Here is a 15793-nt window from a genome sequence, read left to right as displayed (position 1 = left end):
AGAAGAGCAAAGATATTGCATCTTTTAGTGATTTAAAGAGTTGACCAGAAAGAACTGACACAAACCTCAAAATTAAGTTATAGACGACAATTTTTAACACTGGATCAAATGTACTTTTGTACTGGATTAATATGGGAACATTTGCGCGCGCAGCGCGAGAAATTTTTTACACCCCCTCTACATGCCGAAAAACTTTTAACCCCCCTGTTCATACACCCAAAACTTTTTAACCCCCTATTCAGAACTCCTAAAATTTTTTGACCCCCCTACATATTTTCCAGCCCCCCCCACCAGAGTATTTATGAACACTCCCTTAGGTCTTTTGGGGAAAATGTATATCTTCAATACATTTGCTACTGTCTGACTTTACAGGCTTATAGCTCGTGTTCCTTCCTTCTTTAATACATTTTTACTATCTGCTTTTTGACATTCCACGTGTTCCTTCACAATCTATTCCCGGACATGATCAATGGGAATGAGTCAGATGTCGCTAATATTGTTTTTGAGATATTGGCAAAAACAGAGTTCAAATTCTTTTCTTTTATATTGTTTTCAGCCATTGATAAATTGCTCATAACTAGGTAACCAGATGTCCGATTTAATGTGGTTTGCATCAAAATGTAGCATTCGTAACCTGCCAGAAAATTATGTAAAAAACTTCTAATTGAAAATTGCCGACATGTGATTCATTCCCTTGATCATGTCACTAATTGGTGAATTCAAATTTCATGAAAGTTTACACTTAGCACTTTAAAACGTATAAGTTGCAAATAATCATACATTAAGTTTTCTCTTTCTTTTTCTTCGGAAGTTCTCTTCCTACATGTTCTTAAGGTTAAAAAAAAGGGAAAGGAAATCTCAACTTACCTATGGCAGAAATGCTGATGATACCACTATGTCCACTGGATCAGTAAGGCGAGGGCATTCTGTCGCGGTTGTTTGATGTGATCATTTATTAAATTTTCAACAAAATATTATATAATGTTCAATTCTAGACCTGGACAATACCAACAGCTATCACACTAACATATACATATATTTTTAGCTATTCTTAACATTGCTTTACGTATCATCACGATCATGGTCAACTTCTTCACCTTTTCTGTCTTTTTGTGGTAATTTGTATTTGAGGGCGCTATTTACATATATTTTTAACATAATCAAGCCAAATTGTATAAGTTATTCCTTACATTTTATGATAAAAAGGGTTTTAAAAATGACCTCGTTATTACTCTGGTTTTAATACTATGTGTTTGCCCCTTGTAAAGATGAAAACAAATAGCGCCATTATCAGTGTTCACATTTAGCGCCATCAGTGTTCACCTTTTCTTTAAAATGACTACATTTTACATGCCATCACACAGCCGTTGTTATTTATACATAACGTGGCTTTATAACAAAAAGCCTAATTTTCCATCCCTTAACGATTGTTTTTGAGGAAAAAAAAACAAAAACCAGGGCGTTGTTGTAGGCTTACATTGGGCTATTTCAGTTCAAATTGTTACGAGTCGATTATGAAAAAAAATTGAGCAAAATTCTATTATTTCCAAACTTGCCAAATTTACATCAATTATGATTTGCCGAAATAAACGAATTTGAAATTCCTCATTATTTTATGACATTTTGATGATAAAATTCAGGAAAAGAAGTGTTTGGGTACCTGAACCTAAAAAAAAACTTGTAAAAAAAAGGAGCCGTCGGGTGTATTCGACTTCAGAAAAAGGGGTTCTAGCGTTGAGTGCAACCCGGACATGAAACAGATTTATTTTAACCAGGGAAGTACCATCTACTGGCACTTCCCTGTTTAATCTGCCTTGCATTCTCATCCAATAATTATCTGTCCGAGGAAAAAAAAGGAGGGTAAGCAATTTTGGCAGGTCAAAATGAGGGCCAAGAGAATTCATTGGATACTTTTTAAAACGTTCTAAAAAGGCTATAGGAAAATGGTACGGGTACGTTGCGCAAGTTACAGAACAACTGAGATGTGGCAAACTATTCCTTTTTTAAAAGTATTGTTCTACAATTACATGCCTTTAAACTAGTGTTAAGAGACGAAAGGCCGACAGGCGGCTGTACAAATTACATTTATTATTGTAATACATAATGTAATATTTTTGTGGAAGGTGTATGCCTTCTCTTTCGTCAAAAAACAACAACACTCGTTTAGAGGCATACGTGGAATGTATATATGGAATTCTACGATATCCAAATGAACTTTTCAGCAAACACGTTTGTCAGAAAAGGTTTAAATGTCGGGTTATATAAAGGGTATAAAACGTTTTAATAACATTCATAAAACATTTTTGAAAAAGTGATACAAAACATTCTATTATTTAACTGTTGACAAAACATGTTTGCCCAAAATAGTTTACAATAATGTTTTAAAAACCTACCCATGATCTTCACATAACCTTGTATATAACCCGACATTTAAATGTTATTAAAACGTTTCGATTAAGCGTTTTAAGAACATTTTTGTGTTTACTGTGTTCCTATCTCTTGCTATTTATTTTTACTTACTTATTTAACATATGTATTGATCAGTCATGGACACATTTGGTACAGTCATGGACATAGTTGGTATGAGCTATAAAATTATAGATTTTATTAACGCATGGATATAGTAATGACAAAAATATTTAATTTCTAAAATACACCATAACATAATAAAAGTCACTAAAAAGTCTTGATACAACTTATAAAAAAGTCCGAGTTTCTGACCTCGTATAAACACACGTCGCGTCGTATTTCAATTTCAAAAGCCCCCCTTTTTTGTAAAAGGCTATCCCCTCTTACAACCTATCGACAGGTCATAAATCTGTAATGAGGTGTCACCGGGTTTGCAAGAGATAATAATACCAAATCTAAACACCATGAAATTCACCACATCACGACCAAGCTCACACTGGGCGCCCCATTCCTTTTTTAAAGGATTTTTTTTGTAAAGAAGTATATCATCCATTTATAGAAGAGCTTGGGAAATTGTAAAGTTGCATTTGTATCTCAACTTTTGCAGTAACGTACTTGATTTGGTAACAAGTTATAGAACCAAAAGACATATTAAAATCTAAAGCTCAATTTGTGAAATTCTTGGATTTCTTATAATTTGCATCCACCATATGTTACTATAAATTATACAGTGTTCGTTTTTCTAATGTATTAAATTTGTTTTATTTAGTATTGTATAATCATGATAATTGAAACATGTATAGGGTGCCACAACATCACGCTGTGCGTTTAGTGGCATCCTCATCCACTGCTTCTCATACTTTTGTCATATAATTTAAAATGTTCCGCACCACTATATCATAAGAAATTATTATTCTGTATTATGTTTACATGTATAATTGAATGGATGAAATAAAAACTGAACTAAACTGAACTGAAAGGAAAAGGGGTGTATGGATACCTGAAACTATATAAAAACTTATTCAACTTCAGAAAAGGGGTTCTAGTGTTGAGCACCACCTGCCCATGAAACAGATTCATTTCAACAAAGGAAGTACCACCTAGTGGCACTTCCCTGTTTAATCTGCCCTACATTCTCATGCAATATTATTATCTTCCGAGGAAAAATAAGGAGGGTAAGCATTTTTTGGCAGGTCAAAATGAGGGGCAAGAGAATTCATTGGATACTTTTTAAAACATTCTAAAAAGGCTATATGTGACAACACAGTCTGTCGTCGAAAGTGTTGAGATAGATTTATCGCGCGGGAAGTTTTCCCACCCTCCACGCCCAATATATTTTTTATTATGTTTATACTATTTCATAAGAAAGTTTGGGAAGTATAATTATAATTAGTCATTGTAAGAAGAGATAATAATAAAGGAGAGGTAATAATTATTTTTAGGATAACTAATAATAATTTTGTTTGCTTTTTAAATCGCTCAAATTAAGCATACGTTTTATTTCACACATTGTGCGGTCATGGTCATTATCAATATGCCTGTTTTGTGTGTGCCTTAATAATGTTAAAGTGGTGTTTCATTATACTCTACATGCAGATTGAAGCTCTGGACGCCATTGTATGTACCAAGCTCCTCCCAGATCTTCTCGCCTCTCTTCAGCATTGCCTTGAATGGCACATCTATTTTGCCCTCCTGAATAATCGCCTGGACGTTTAGCCTGGTCTGTGGTTGCACTTTTGCAGGTAACTCAACGGTCCACTCATCCGTCTGCGTATTCTCCTCACTTCTACCCTCACCAACAGAGAAAGTGTTTTCAACGCTCATGGTGATCTCTCCCTGGGCAATAATAGGCACGCCGGTTTTGTAGGTAGTGTCAACCCCAATTGCTGTGGTGTTTTCCCAATGCCACTCGTAGGTTCTAGTCGTGCTCACAGACTGTGTGGTGCTCCATGAAGCTTCCTGAACAGCGCTAGTGTTGTTGGTTTGATTCAGATTGACAAGAGCCTTAGGAGTGGTATTCAGTAAGCCAGCAGCGATGTCAAATTCCATACTGAGGATTTCTGTCACGAAAGCAGGCTGGATAAATATAAAATTGAAGATGTTTACTTTAGACAATATATACAACAAATCTTATTCCGAAAACGTTCGCCTAATAGCGCTATGCGTTCCCCCAGGTTGCGTTCCCTTGACATAAGTGGAATTTTATGCACAACCTACTAGTGCCCTCCCGTAAAATTCCCACCAGCAAATAAGAGCACGGAACCTTAATTTCAGAAGAGGGAACCCTCTATTTGCACATGAAATTTACCAAAAGGCAAAGGTGCCCATGTGCGCTATTAGGCGAACGTTTACGGTATATAATGTGCGTGAGTATGAACTGACAAACCGAAATTGTCAGAATGCTACAAATTTGGCTATTAACATATTTTAATTTAAAAAAAAAATCCATAACCCACTTGTATCACAAACACCCTAAATATGGTACGGTACAATCTTAGCGACAGTGGCGTATAATCACAAGGTGAAATTTCCGGTGCCGGGTCCCACATGCAAATTGAGTTTTGCAATTTTAATACATTCTGTGTGCGTAATTATTTTCCTTGTGTGTTTTACTGTGTGTCGCTGCATGCTGATGTGATTAATTGTGATTGTTATTAGAGCTTACTTCTTTTACTGGCCTCAGTGATGATATTGTGTCGTTGGAGCCTTTCCAACTCTTCGCATCAGGATAGGAACCTTCAGTGACGATGTACTGACGACCCTTGAAGTCAGCATCATCGAAAATGATCCACCTGTAAAGGTAAGGAAATCAATGTAAAAGTCAATGGTCTTAAACAATGCTGATTATAGGCTTCAACATTTGAAGAGCTTATTTCCAAACCGTGTTAAGTGCACAAACCCATGTGTCTGATTTCCCTCTGCGATATTGCAATGGGTTGTGATGCTAATTTCAGTTGGATGCACCATTAGAAAGCAAACAGTGGATGGATGCACAGTAACAATACTGTGTATGCCTTTGTTTTCCAAATGAGAACAATAGTCTGCATATTGTTATGCAGCATTGTTATGGTAAATAATAGCTTGTTGATGGTACAACTCATTGTTGCTAATGTCAAACTTGTCAAAGTAATTGTGATTGTATCACACAAGTAAATGATACACATGTGGTTGTGGACTTAACACGGTTTGGAAATAAGCTCTTCATTTATAAAAGTCCACACTCTAAGAAATAAAGGTTCTAAAAAAGTTCCAAAGTTGTCTTCTAAGGAGGGAACCTTTAGAGGTTCTCTAAAGAAGCAAAAATGGTTCCAAAACCATCGAAAATGGCCCAAAAATGTAATACAGAAACGTTTTTGGTTCTTTAGAGAACCTTAAGGGTTCTCCAAAATTAAAGAATCTTTTTAGAGGTTCAAGAGGAAGGGTTCTCCTGGACAAAAAAGGGTTCTATCTAGAGCCTTTATTTCTTGGAGTACAAGTTTTGAGATATTTTCTCAAAATATAAAGAGCTATCTCAAGAACCACTGAACCAATACTAGGCTTACTTTTAATGCATTTTTGATGCTGGTTATGGTCATGAAAATGTACAATTCTGAAAGTGTTGAATTTTAAAAGAAAATAATTTGAAACTTGTTGACACCCGCGTGGAGGGATCGAGTAGTTAGTTACACTGCAAAAAACAGTGTCTTGAGATTAAACACTATTCTAGACACCACCTTGTCCTCGATTTGTAAACATGTTTAAATGCTAAACATGTTTAGGAATTTCATGCCTTGTGTTTAGATATTAAACACTTTGTTTTGAAGTTTGACAATGTTGTTTAGATTTTACACGTGTTTACAAATCGAGCTCATAATTAGCGATTACTTCATTTGGTAAATTAATTTTACTATTTTAGTGTATTTAAGATGTTGTGTTTTTTTAAGTGATCGGATACTTTTGTGCACAGTACAGTATAGTTTGTTTCACATAAGGGACGCAGCATTTGATGGGGGGGGGGGTAGCATGGGAGTTTGGGTCAGGAGGAATATTTTTCGCTGCCTTTGGCGATAATTTTTTTTGTATTCATCAGTGAGGTCATTTGTTTCGTCTCACTAGTGGGCGATTTTTTTTTCGTGTCACCAGTGGGCGAAGTTTATTTTGTCAGAAACCCCCCATGCCATCCATGGAAATCTAATAGTGCGCCCCTATAAAAGAGACACACTAATTTTATTGTAAGTATAATATTTTACTATTAGGCAGTATGCAGACTCCGAGTATTAGACGTAAAATATTTGATGTAACATATCTACGCTATTTAATCTATTGCCATTCTATTTCCAGTAATGTTTAAGTTCTAATGAATGTTTGATGACGTAAAATCGATAATATATTTCTACCAGATATTATACGTAACATATTATCGATTTTACGTCATCAAACATTCGTTAGAACTTAAACATTACCCGGTACTGGAAATAGAATGGGACTAGATGAAATAGCGTAGATATGTTACATCAAATATTACACGTACTCGGAGTCTGCATACTGCCTTACCGTTATTTCTGATGGATGATCTTGCTTTGGTTCAGAGGTCACTAATCTACGGATATTTTGGGGAACACTCGCAATCAGTGACTGTAACGACTCGCGACTTTTCTGAATTCTGCCACCTCTAATTAACATTAGCAATTAACAATGTAATGAAAACAAGAAAATTAATACAAATAAATTAAAACAGAGTACTTACGTTCCCTTTTTGACCTTGATAGAGGACACATCATCGTTGAAATTATAATATTTGAGGTTGTTAATCTCATATTCATAAGTTTCGCATTTTCCTCCGTAGTTATCGTGTTCATAGAGTTCAATGCTACCAGTCTCTCCCAAATTGTCCTGGAACAGTGAACAAAAACATTAAAATATCATTGAACAATGTTGGTGCAGGTGGTACAAAATGAGATTATGGGGGGGGGGGGGGTCGAATTGTCCCACGGGGCATTTCAAGATTTCCAAGGTCAAAGTTTATTCAGAGGTCAAAATTAAAAACTGCTCTTTTTTTTAACCCATACCAAAATGTTCCTCTGATCAGTTAAAATAAGTATAGTTTGACTGGCTTTCGACTTATCTTCAGGAGCTAAAAAGTCTAAAGTTAGATTTGAAGATCCACAGAGATCAAAAAAATTGGCATGTGCAAGAGGGAACAAAGAATTTTTAGCAGGCCGAGAGTGGGGGTAAGCGATTTTGGCAGGTCGAAAGGGGTGGCGGGTTGGCACGCCATTTGGAAATTCCTCCCCTCCTGCACAGCGTCATCATCCCTATATCTTCGTGTTAGAAATTGCCATGATAGTAGGGCGAATCCACTAGTTCTTCAAGAGCCACGCATGGCGATTTTGTTCGAGAAAGGCCGATCGACTCGGCTAGCACACCACCGGTTACGATAATAATATACGTTTCTTCCCCATTACGAATGCAGTTTCAGTTTTTGTTTTCAAGACGCAGGTTAGGTTGTCAATAAGCACAGTGATATTCTTTCAGAACATCAACTGCAAGTCTTACAAAAGTTTTGTACAAATACCAAAAATAACGGGATATATTCAAGGATTTGAGAATATAATCATACTGCAGTTACTTTCCATTTTCCCATACATAATACACAGTATACTCTCACCATTGACGCGTGACCTCTACAAACAGTGCAATTTATAGGTATATGGGCATTGCCTAGTTAACGTCACTGTGTGAAAAATAACCGGCCAATATTTAAAGTACTCTATGAAATTCTTGAAAATATAGTTTTGTAATGTCCTACATTTTTAGCTAATTTAGGTGTTTGGAAATATTCGCACTTTGGTGTTTTAGTGTATGTTATAGGTAATAGGGCATTGCCTAGTTAAGGTCACTGTGTGAAAAATAACCGGCCAATATTTAAAGTTCTCTCTGAAATTCTAGAAAATATAGTTTTGTAACATGTCCTAAATTTTTGGCTAATTTATGTGTTTGGAAATATTCGCACTTTGGTGTTTTAGGAAGGATATGTAAACGACAGATAACACCAAAAAATATGAAGAAATTATTTCCAAACCGTGTTAAGTCTTCAACCATTATGTTTCTCATTTTCAAGAATGCTGGTTAACAATATGCAGACTATTGTCTCATTTCGTAAACAAAGGCTCACACAGTATTGTTACCTTGCGTTTGCTTTATAATCGTTCACCCAACTGAAACTATAATACCAGCTCATTGTTCATTGCACAGGTAAAACAGAAACATGTGTAGTGTGGATTTAACCAGAGAAGATCTGATTTAACATAGTTGAGCTGTTTTCAATGAGTGTCATCTTGGTTTAATAGTTTTTAATGGGGTTTAAGTCCTGCAAAGGTCGTGGTGAATTCTACTGTAGACATGACTGCATCATGTCATACACCATCAGATCACCACATGTAGTCTATTTTCATTATAACGAGGAATAAAATCAATTCATCTCAATATGCAACGGAGGAATGTGATATTATTGTCCCTGAGTTTACTATTTTATACAGACATTGAAAGACTCGACCTTCAACAATACAGTGACAATAGGTTTAGAAAACTCATAGCTGAATTAATTACATCTCTGAGCTATTAGCGATTTGTTTCTAGCCAATGATTGTTTTTAACCAATCGCTCACCGAGCGGTGAGTATAAGTATTAAGCTTATTTTGTAATAGAAACTACTCTAAACAACCGGAGGACAGTTTATAAAGACATGTGCTTTGATGCCAATACAAAATATTTTTTTTACCTGGCGTGGACGATGTGTCCCGGGGCTCATAACTATTGCACAGCCCCTTATTCATATTAGACCCTACACCAATTTGAGTATTGACGAGCAGAATGCGATCCGAAAGCATCGGCACACCATGCACACGGCCTTGAATGATGTTCGCTACAAATTATATTCCCTGCTGGTCAGTTGGAACAGATTTTCCCTGTTTTATATAGGCCCTATTCCCAACGCCGGCTACTTTGGAATCAAGTGACTCGATATATATTAGTCTTATACACATAAATGCTGTCTTTAGACATATTTGGGTGTGTGCAAACATCTATGTAGGGGGCCTAATTATTTGAACTTCATTGCTTCAACATGCTGTAGATTACTGGGGGTCCACGCCAATGGAAGGGCGCTTTTACAAGGGATGACAATTAATGAGAGGACCTATGCGTTTTATCTATTTTTCATTTCCCGCCATCAACATTAGTAGTAGTAAACCCGTCTGTTTAGCGTTATGAATAAATGAGGTCAAAGGTCACTTCCAATCAATAAATCAATAATCGATCGATAAAGCAATATAATATCAAAAGCAAGAAATCTTGAAGGGGCGACTTCGAAAAGGCTAAGAGACGGGTTTACTACTAATATGTCATGTTTGCTATTAACATTCTGGTACTCATGCCATACTGCATTTTAGAAACGCTTGCTGTTAGAATAAGAACAATTTTAATGCTAATTTATTGCACATTCTAGGGAAGCGTGGTTACCGTTTTAAAATAACCGAGTGAGAGGGTTTTCAAGAAAATATTTTTCTTGTCAAAACTGAAGCATCCTCTGTATAAAAGAAAATATTAATATTAACTGCACATCATATATAACGATTCGTGATACTCAATTGTGGCACATTTGATGTCGTTTATGAGGCAGAGAATTTTATTTCAATTTTATATACGCCAAAATATTTTTTTAATTGAGGAGAATGGCGATAGAAAAAACGTTGAAAATTCTATGTATAAATTACATTAGACCCCATCAATGATTACTGTTTCGTTTTTATGGTAATCTAATATTTTATTTCCTGAAATAAATTAGGGGTCCAATGTGGATTAATTGTATAATTGATGAAAACATCGACGTGTATAAAAGAAGCTACAAGAAAAATGGTAGGCCACGCCGCATTGATAATCTATGCTTTTAGTACACGGCGAGTTCGTAGCGCACGTGTGAATCAAAATCGATATACTATTGTGCGTGTATAGCCTCGTTTATTGTCCTATTTCTGTATATAAAACACGCAGTTATCAACAATTGAGCGCTATTAATACACATTAATGTTTTTAAACAAATAAAATTCCAAAATATGGTAGTTTTCTGTCTTTGCTTGTCACGTGGTATGTTGAAGTAATGAAATTGCGATTATATTTTTAAATTTTCATCATGACACCATCAAGCCCTGATAGTCGAGCGATCTAAGGCGCTGGTGTTACGTCAATACTGTATAGGTGTACATTATAGCGGCTCAGTGCAGCGTGGGTTCGAACCCCGCCGTCGCCTCTGACAAAATAAATATCATTTTTTTTTTAAATTTCATATTATGTTAGGGAAATGTGGCTGGGAGAATGTATGTATGGCGAAGAGTGGTGTGGTACTCATGTTGCTAATGCTAGCATTAGGTTTATCTGCCTGAACAGAATTGATCACAACTTGAAATCCCTCCTGGGGTTAGTATCTGTCAATGAGTTGACCATTTCACCAGGAGGTTAGAGGCAGTGTATGACACAGATGGGTCAGTGAATTACATAAAATGACATTGTGTGGTATTTAGTTCCCAGGATGTGAGTTTTGTCTGAGGCAATTTATGGTCAAACGTTGGTAGCTCGCTACAAGAGTTATTACCACCGTCGATTTAGTTGCAAAAGGAGGTGAGACATGGTCAATTCTGTTCAGTCAGTAAAACCTAATTAGCAGTGGGCCTAGCCTTATAATATATTGATGTTCTTGGAAGTTTTTTTTTAGTTGAAATTCGATAGATTTAACTGCATAGCCATTAAAACAAAGCATTATTAAACACGTTCGGGCAAACCGAACTTACAGCTACTTACCGTATTGAGTCTCTTCAATGAAGACAATTGGTCATTTGAACCATTCCAGCTGCTGCTATTTTTGTAATCGCCCTCTTCCAAAATATATTGTCTACCACCGTATTTTGTGTCTGCGTAGCCGACCCATCTGAGTTCAAACAAACATGACATAATAGTTTTTAGGCCGTTATTACAAGCTATCGTGAATGTTTGGGAAAAGTTAGAAGGTGGAGTGGGAACAGAGCTAACCAGAGCTACGTTATATCGTCAGCCTGCTACGCTAATTGCCTAAGTCATTTTTTGTAATTTTGAGAATAAAGAACAAGCATGCATCAGTTACGCAATCCACCGTAATTATTTTGGGTTATTCCCTTTCATTTGTATCATTATCATCTAGGTTATGAAACATCCTACATACTGCTAACTAATTATTTAAGATCATTTATCAAAACGACGATTCTGACACCATTTTCATCAAGATTAGAGCAATTTTAAAATTTTGACCCTTTAGAGGTCAACGCTTGACCTTTGACCTTTTTGGTAATAACTCAAGAAAGGTACATCCCAGATAGGTAAAACTATACAATTTGTGAATCCTTTTGACCAGATGAATACATTAGTAATGTTGTCGACACAATTGATGAAGTTTACAATTTGACCCCATGTAAAGTTTAATGACCTTTCCCACACCTATGCGACAATATTTTGTTTTGGGAACAACAGAATTTGTGTACTATAGGGACTTTAAGGATTACGAAGAAATAGGTTAGAAAAATACATAATCTGGGTGCATGGGAACAATAGCTGGGTACTAGACTACTAAGAATGGGGATGGAAGTGGAAAAGATAAAAAAAGAATGGGGATGGATGGTTAGTCCCCCAGATTCGCCATGGATGCGTGGTAATACTTTGATCAGCTCGTAATCGGCGGGCATTATAACATTGCGGATTAATATCAAAATATTTTATTTTGAGAATTATTTCGCCTTATAGCATCACAAATTATTAATTCAAGTCCCATATACTTTGTCTTTCTTTAACACACAAAATATAGACCAGATAAATCAACTAATAGCACTCTTAACGTGGGTCTACTTTTCGGCGTAGTGGTAAAGCCCAACATTTCCCGCCTATTACGAGCTGATCAAACTACACATTAAACACATTATACACACAATCAAAGAGCAAATATTTCTTACACACTGCCGAAGACTTTGATTGACGAAATTCTATCGTTGAATCCGACAGAATTCAGATCGCTTATATCCTCAGTGATTTCACGTGAAGCTCCCTTGAAGTCTGAGTCTTGGTAGACGACGATCTAATGTGCAGAAGAACGAATGAAATTATTCAATGAGTTAAAGCCATATTATAACATTTCTGTAAAAATAGATTAGTATTTATTTTCCATAAAATGTTAGCTTTTACTGTCAGATATGTCCCCTTTTAATTTTGAGCCGAACAAGTGAGGTAAAGCATAGATAATTGGAATTTACTACTAGCGCCAATGCATGTTACTCCCGCGGTTGTAATACGGTACGATCCTCTGGGGTGTGTGTATGTGTATCCCGCACTGTACTGTGCATACGTGTTCGACTAATAATTCCATCGTAATAATAAAACGACGGTTCCGGCAAAACTACAGCATCTAAAGTCTTGATTTTTGCAGAGTATCTTTATTGACTAAAGTACATTACAAGCGTGTAAACACCAGAATTTAATTTTTTTTTTAATTGAAGGATTGTAAAAAGAAGGGGAAAACAAGGCAGAATTCTGAAATTTTGAGCGGACGCGATCGAGGGGGGGGGGGCGTGAATATGTTTGTCGATTTTTTTGTCAAAACTCTCACCCACGGTCCCATGATTACTCAATCCACGCCCCACCAAAATGTCCCTATATTATAGTCTAGGATCTAGGTATTCATTCAATTTTGTAAAGATGTTTAGAATTAAAGGAAGGTGACCTGATTTGGAAAATCTAATTCTTTAAAACTTACGTATAACATAAAATGTCATCCCTTTCAAGCACTCATGCAAAAAGAACATGTAAATGTTTTTTTGTAAATGTGACTAATTCCTAATGGAATTACCGACATTTATACAGCGTGATATTAGTGGTATGTACAGTCAACCTAGACAATTACTGGGACTTAGCAAAGTTGTAATTTAAGACTAGTAGTCATATAAAAGTGATGTTTTATAAATTTTGAAGGTGGACCACATCGACTTTGGGCCCCCTGAAAATGTTTAATTTGCAATAAATTTCATCTTCGTGAGGGCGCTGTTCGAAATGTAAATGAATTGTGAGCTCAATTTTTTGGATATGCACTGTATCAATATAGCATCAGTGACAACAAAAAATAAATAATCTGACAAAATTTGAATTTGGGGGGGGCTAAACTTGCCAGTTTACAAAACATTACATTTTTTCTTGCATATTTAATGACCCCGTGACACAACGCGCAATTACATTTTTTTTTTACTTTTTGACAAATTTTGCATGCAGTTATAGTGTGTATACAAGGTTTCAGACCTCTGTCTCTTTTTATAAAGAAGGCACAGACTCCCAGATGAAATTTATTTAAAGGGCAACTTTTGGGTCCAAATTTAGACCACCTACTGCAACTTTAAATGGCTGCCACAGAAAATCCATAAGAGTTACAGACCTCAAATTTGCAGGGTTTTAATATTTTTACAGGTTCAACATATGAGTAAAATATAAAGCAAATCTGAGGGGGTCAGGTGTGGGGGGGGGGGGGCTCCTTGATATGATATGGAGTGACCAATTGATCATTTCATAGCGAGTGTAGAAGAATTAAAATATCACAGATATACTTTTGTAGGTCTTGTGATTGTTGAGTTATAATTAAGAGGGCTGAAACAACAACACTTTTGTAAAACGTATATACATAGCCTACTCATTATCAACAATAAATCAAGCAATTGCATAACAGTGTTATTTTTCGATTTTTCGACCAACAAAAGATCGGGTCGCCTTAAAAATCTTTATTAATTTGTAAAGATATTAAGTTTGGTAATTTGAATTATGAAGACGAAAGTAAAACTTACTTTTGCGGTTGCCATGGTATTTGTCTCCCAGTCGTCCTTTCCTGAAATTAATGATTCAAATTATAAACTTTATAAGGATTTATTTTAAGTAAATTTAAGTTAAGCATGTCAATGTCAGTGGGACGATTTGGACATAATTACCCCCTTTGGCATGCCTGGCTCGGTGGCCCCAGTACGCCTTTGGACCCCACCCTGAGGGAGCCAAGGTGGGCCCCTGGATCGCGTGCTCACGCTCCGCGCTCGACACATTATTAACACCAGAACAAAAAAAAAGCTGAGAAAATGGTCTGGCGACGACCCTGATTCAAATAATCAGAATAATCCATAATTATAATCCATAAAGATCGCATAAAATCGACCTTATCCAATCATGCAAAGAAGATGAGAAAAGCTCATCTTCTCTGGTCCAATGAACGTGACTATATTTTTTGAAAAATTCTTTTAATTGATCGGATAGCGAGGTTTGAACAGTATTTTTTGTGGGACCTAAGAGAACATCATGCACATCGAATTGCATTCTGAATACAAGGAATGTCGTGGTATTATGATGCCTACCTGGGATACTCCAAAGGGAAGGAGGAGAGAGGTACCGGAGTTGGAATCCAAAAAGCAATGAAGGGAAATGGTATGGCTAACACGAAGTGAACAACACGAAACCAGAATTGCATATGAAATTTATTGTGATTTTACATTAAGGGATCTGGAATGAGCGTTTTGAGCGTTTCTACAGTATTTTTTGTGGGACATGAGAGCACATCATACCTATCGAATTGCATTCTGAATACGAAGAATTTCTTTCTGATATCAAATAATTTTATGAAATTCACAATATAATACAAATTTTACGACAAATGATTAAAATTTGATATTTTTCACATTTTGGAGATATAACAGTCCTCGAAGTAAATTTTATAAATTTAATGATATAGTCTTAAAGTGTATGTAGCTGGGAGGAAAAGCCGACGATCAATTGAAAATTTTGACCTTTCATATTGAAGATATGGATTTTTTCCCCAAAAGACCTAATTTTTTTGGGGTGTTTTGGGAAAAATCCATATCTTCGATACGAAAGGTCAAAATTTTCAATTGATCGTCGGCTTTTCATTCCACCTACATACACTTTAGGTAGAAATCATCAGATTTATAAAGTTTACTTGAGTACTGTTAAATATCAAAAATATCAATTTTAATGATTTGCCATAAAATGTGTATTAGGCCTACATTGCGAATTTCAAAAATCAAAATTATTTGATATCAGAAGGCCATTCTTCGTATTCAGAATGCAATTCGATATGTCTGATGTGCTCTAATGTCCCACAAAAAATGCTGTCGAAACGCTCAAAACGCTCATTCCAGTTTCCTTAACACACGGATCAAAATAATAAATATAGGCCTTAATATGTATAATAACAAACCTTACCCGAGTTACAATGCTGCATAATTGAATTTGATACACGCTCTCATTATTATTATTTTTATTATTCCCTGTGCTTGGAACTGGT

At 35.9% G+C, this 15793-nt stretch overlaps 1 protein-coding gene across 1 annotated transcript; it reads right to left on the bottom strand.

Moving 5' to 3' along the window:
* Positions 1-2921: 2921 nt before the first annotated feature.
* On the bottom strand, positions 2922-14306 carry LOC140167603 (epidermal differentiation-specific protein-like). The gene is made up of 6 exons (XM_072190901.1): positions 14292-14306; positions 12423-12544; positions 11245-11371; positions 7136-7281; positions 5075-5201; positions 2922-4485 (listed from the first exon to the last, which is right to left on the bottom strand). Exons 1-6 carry the CDS (start codon positions 14304-14306, stop codon positions 3973-3975), a joined length of 1050 nt encoding a protein of 349 aa, XP_072047002.1. The 3' UTR covers positions 2922-3972.
* Between the last annotated feature and the right edge of the window lie 1487 nt (positions 14307-15793).

The sequence above is a fragment of the Amphiura filiformis genome, chromosome 13, assembly GCF_039555335.1.
Source record: "Amphiura filiformis chromosome 13, Afil_fr2py, whole genome shotgun sequence".
In the NCBI taxonomy this organism is placed as follows: Eukaryota; Metazoa; Echinodermata; class Ophiuroidea; order Amphilepidida; family Amphiuridae; genus Amphiura; species Amphiura filiformis.
This window is presented reverse-complemented; position numbering and strand designations above follow the sequence as displayed.

Bases quoted from the DNA above. Each gene is read 5' to 3' on its own strand.
- LOC140167603 (XM_072190901.1), bottom strand. The intron at 11,372-12,422 runs GTAAGAAATATT...GTTTGAACTCAG, and splicing joins ATCAAAGTCTTCGGCAGTGT to ATGGGTCGGCTACGCAGACA. The intron at 7,282-11,244 runs GTAAGTAGCTGT...TCACTGTTCCAG, and splicing joins CATTGAAGAGACTCAATACG to GACAATTTGGGAGAGACTGG.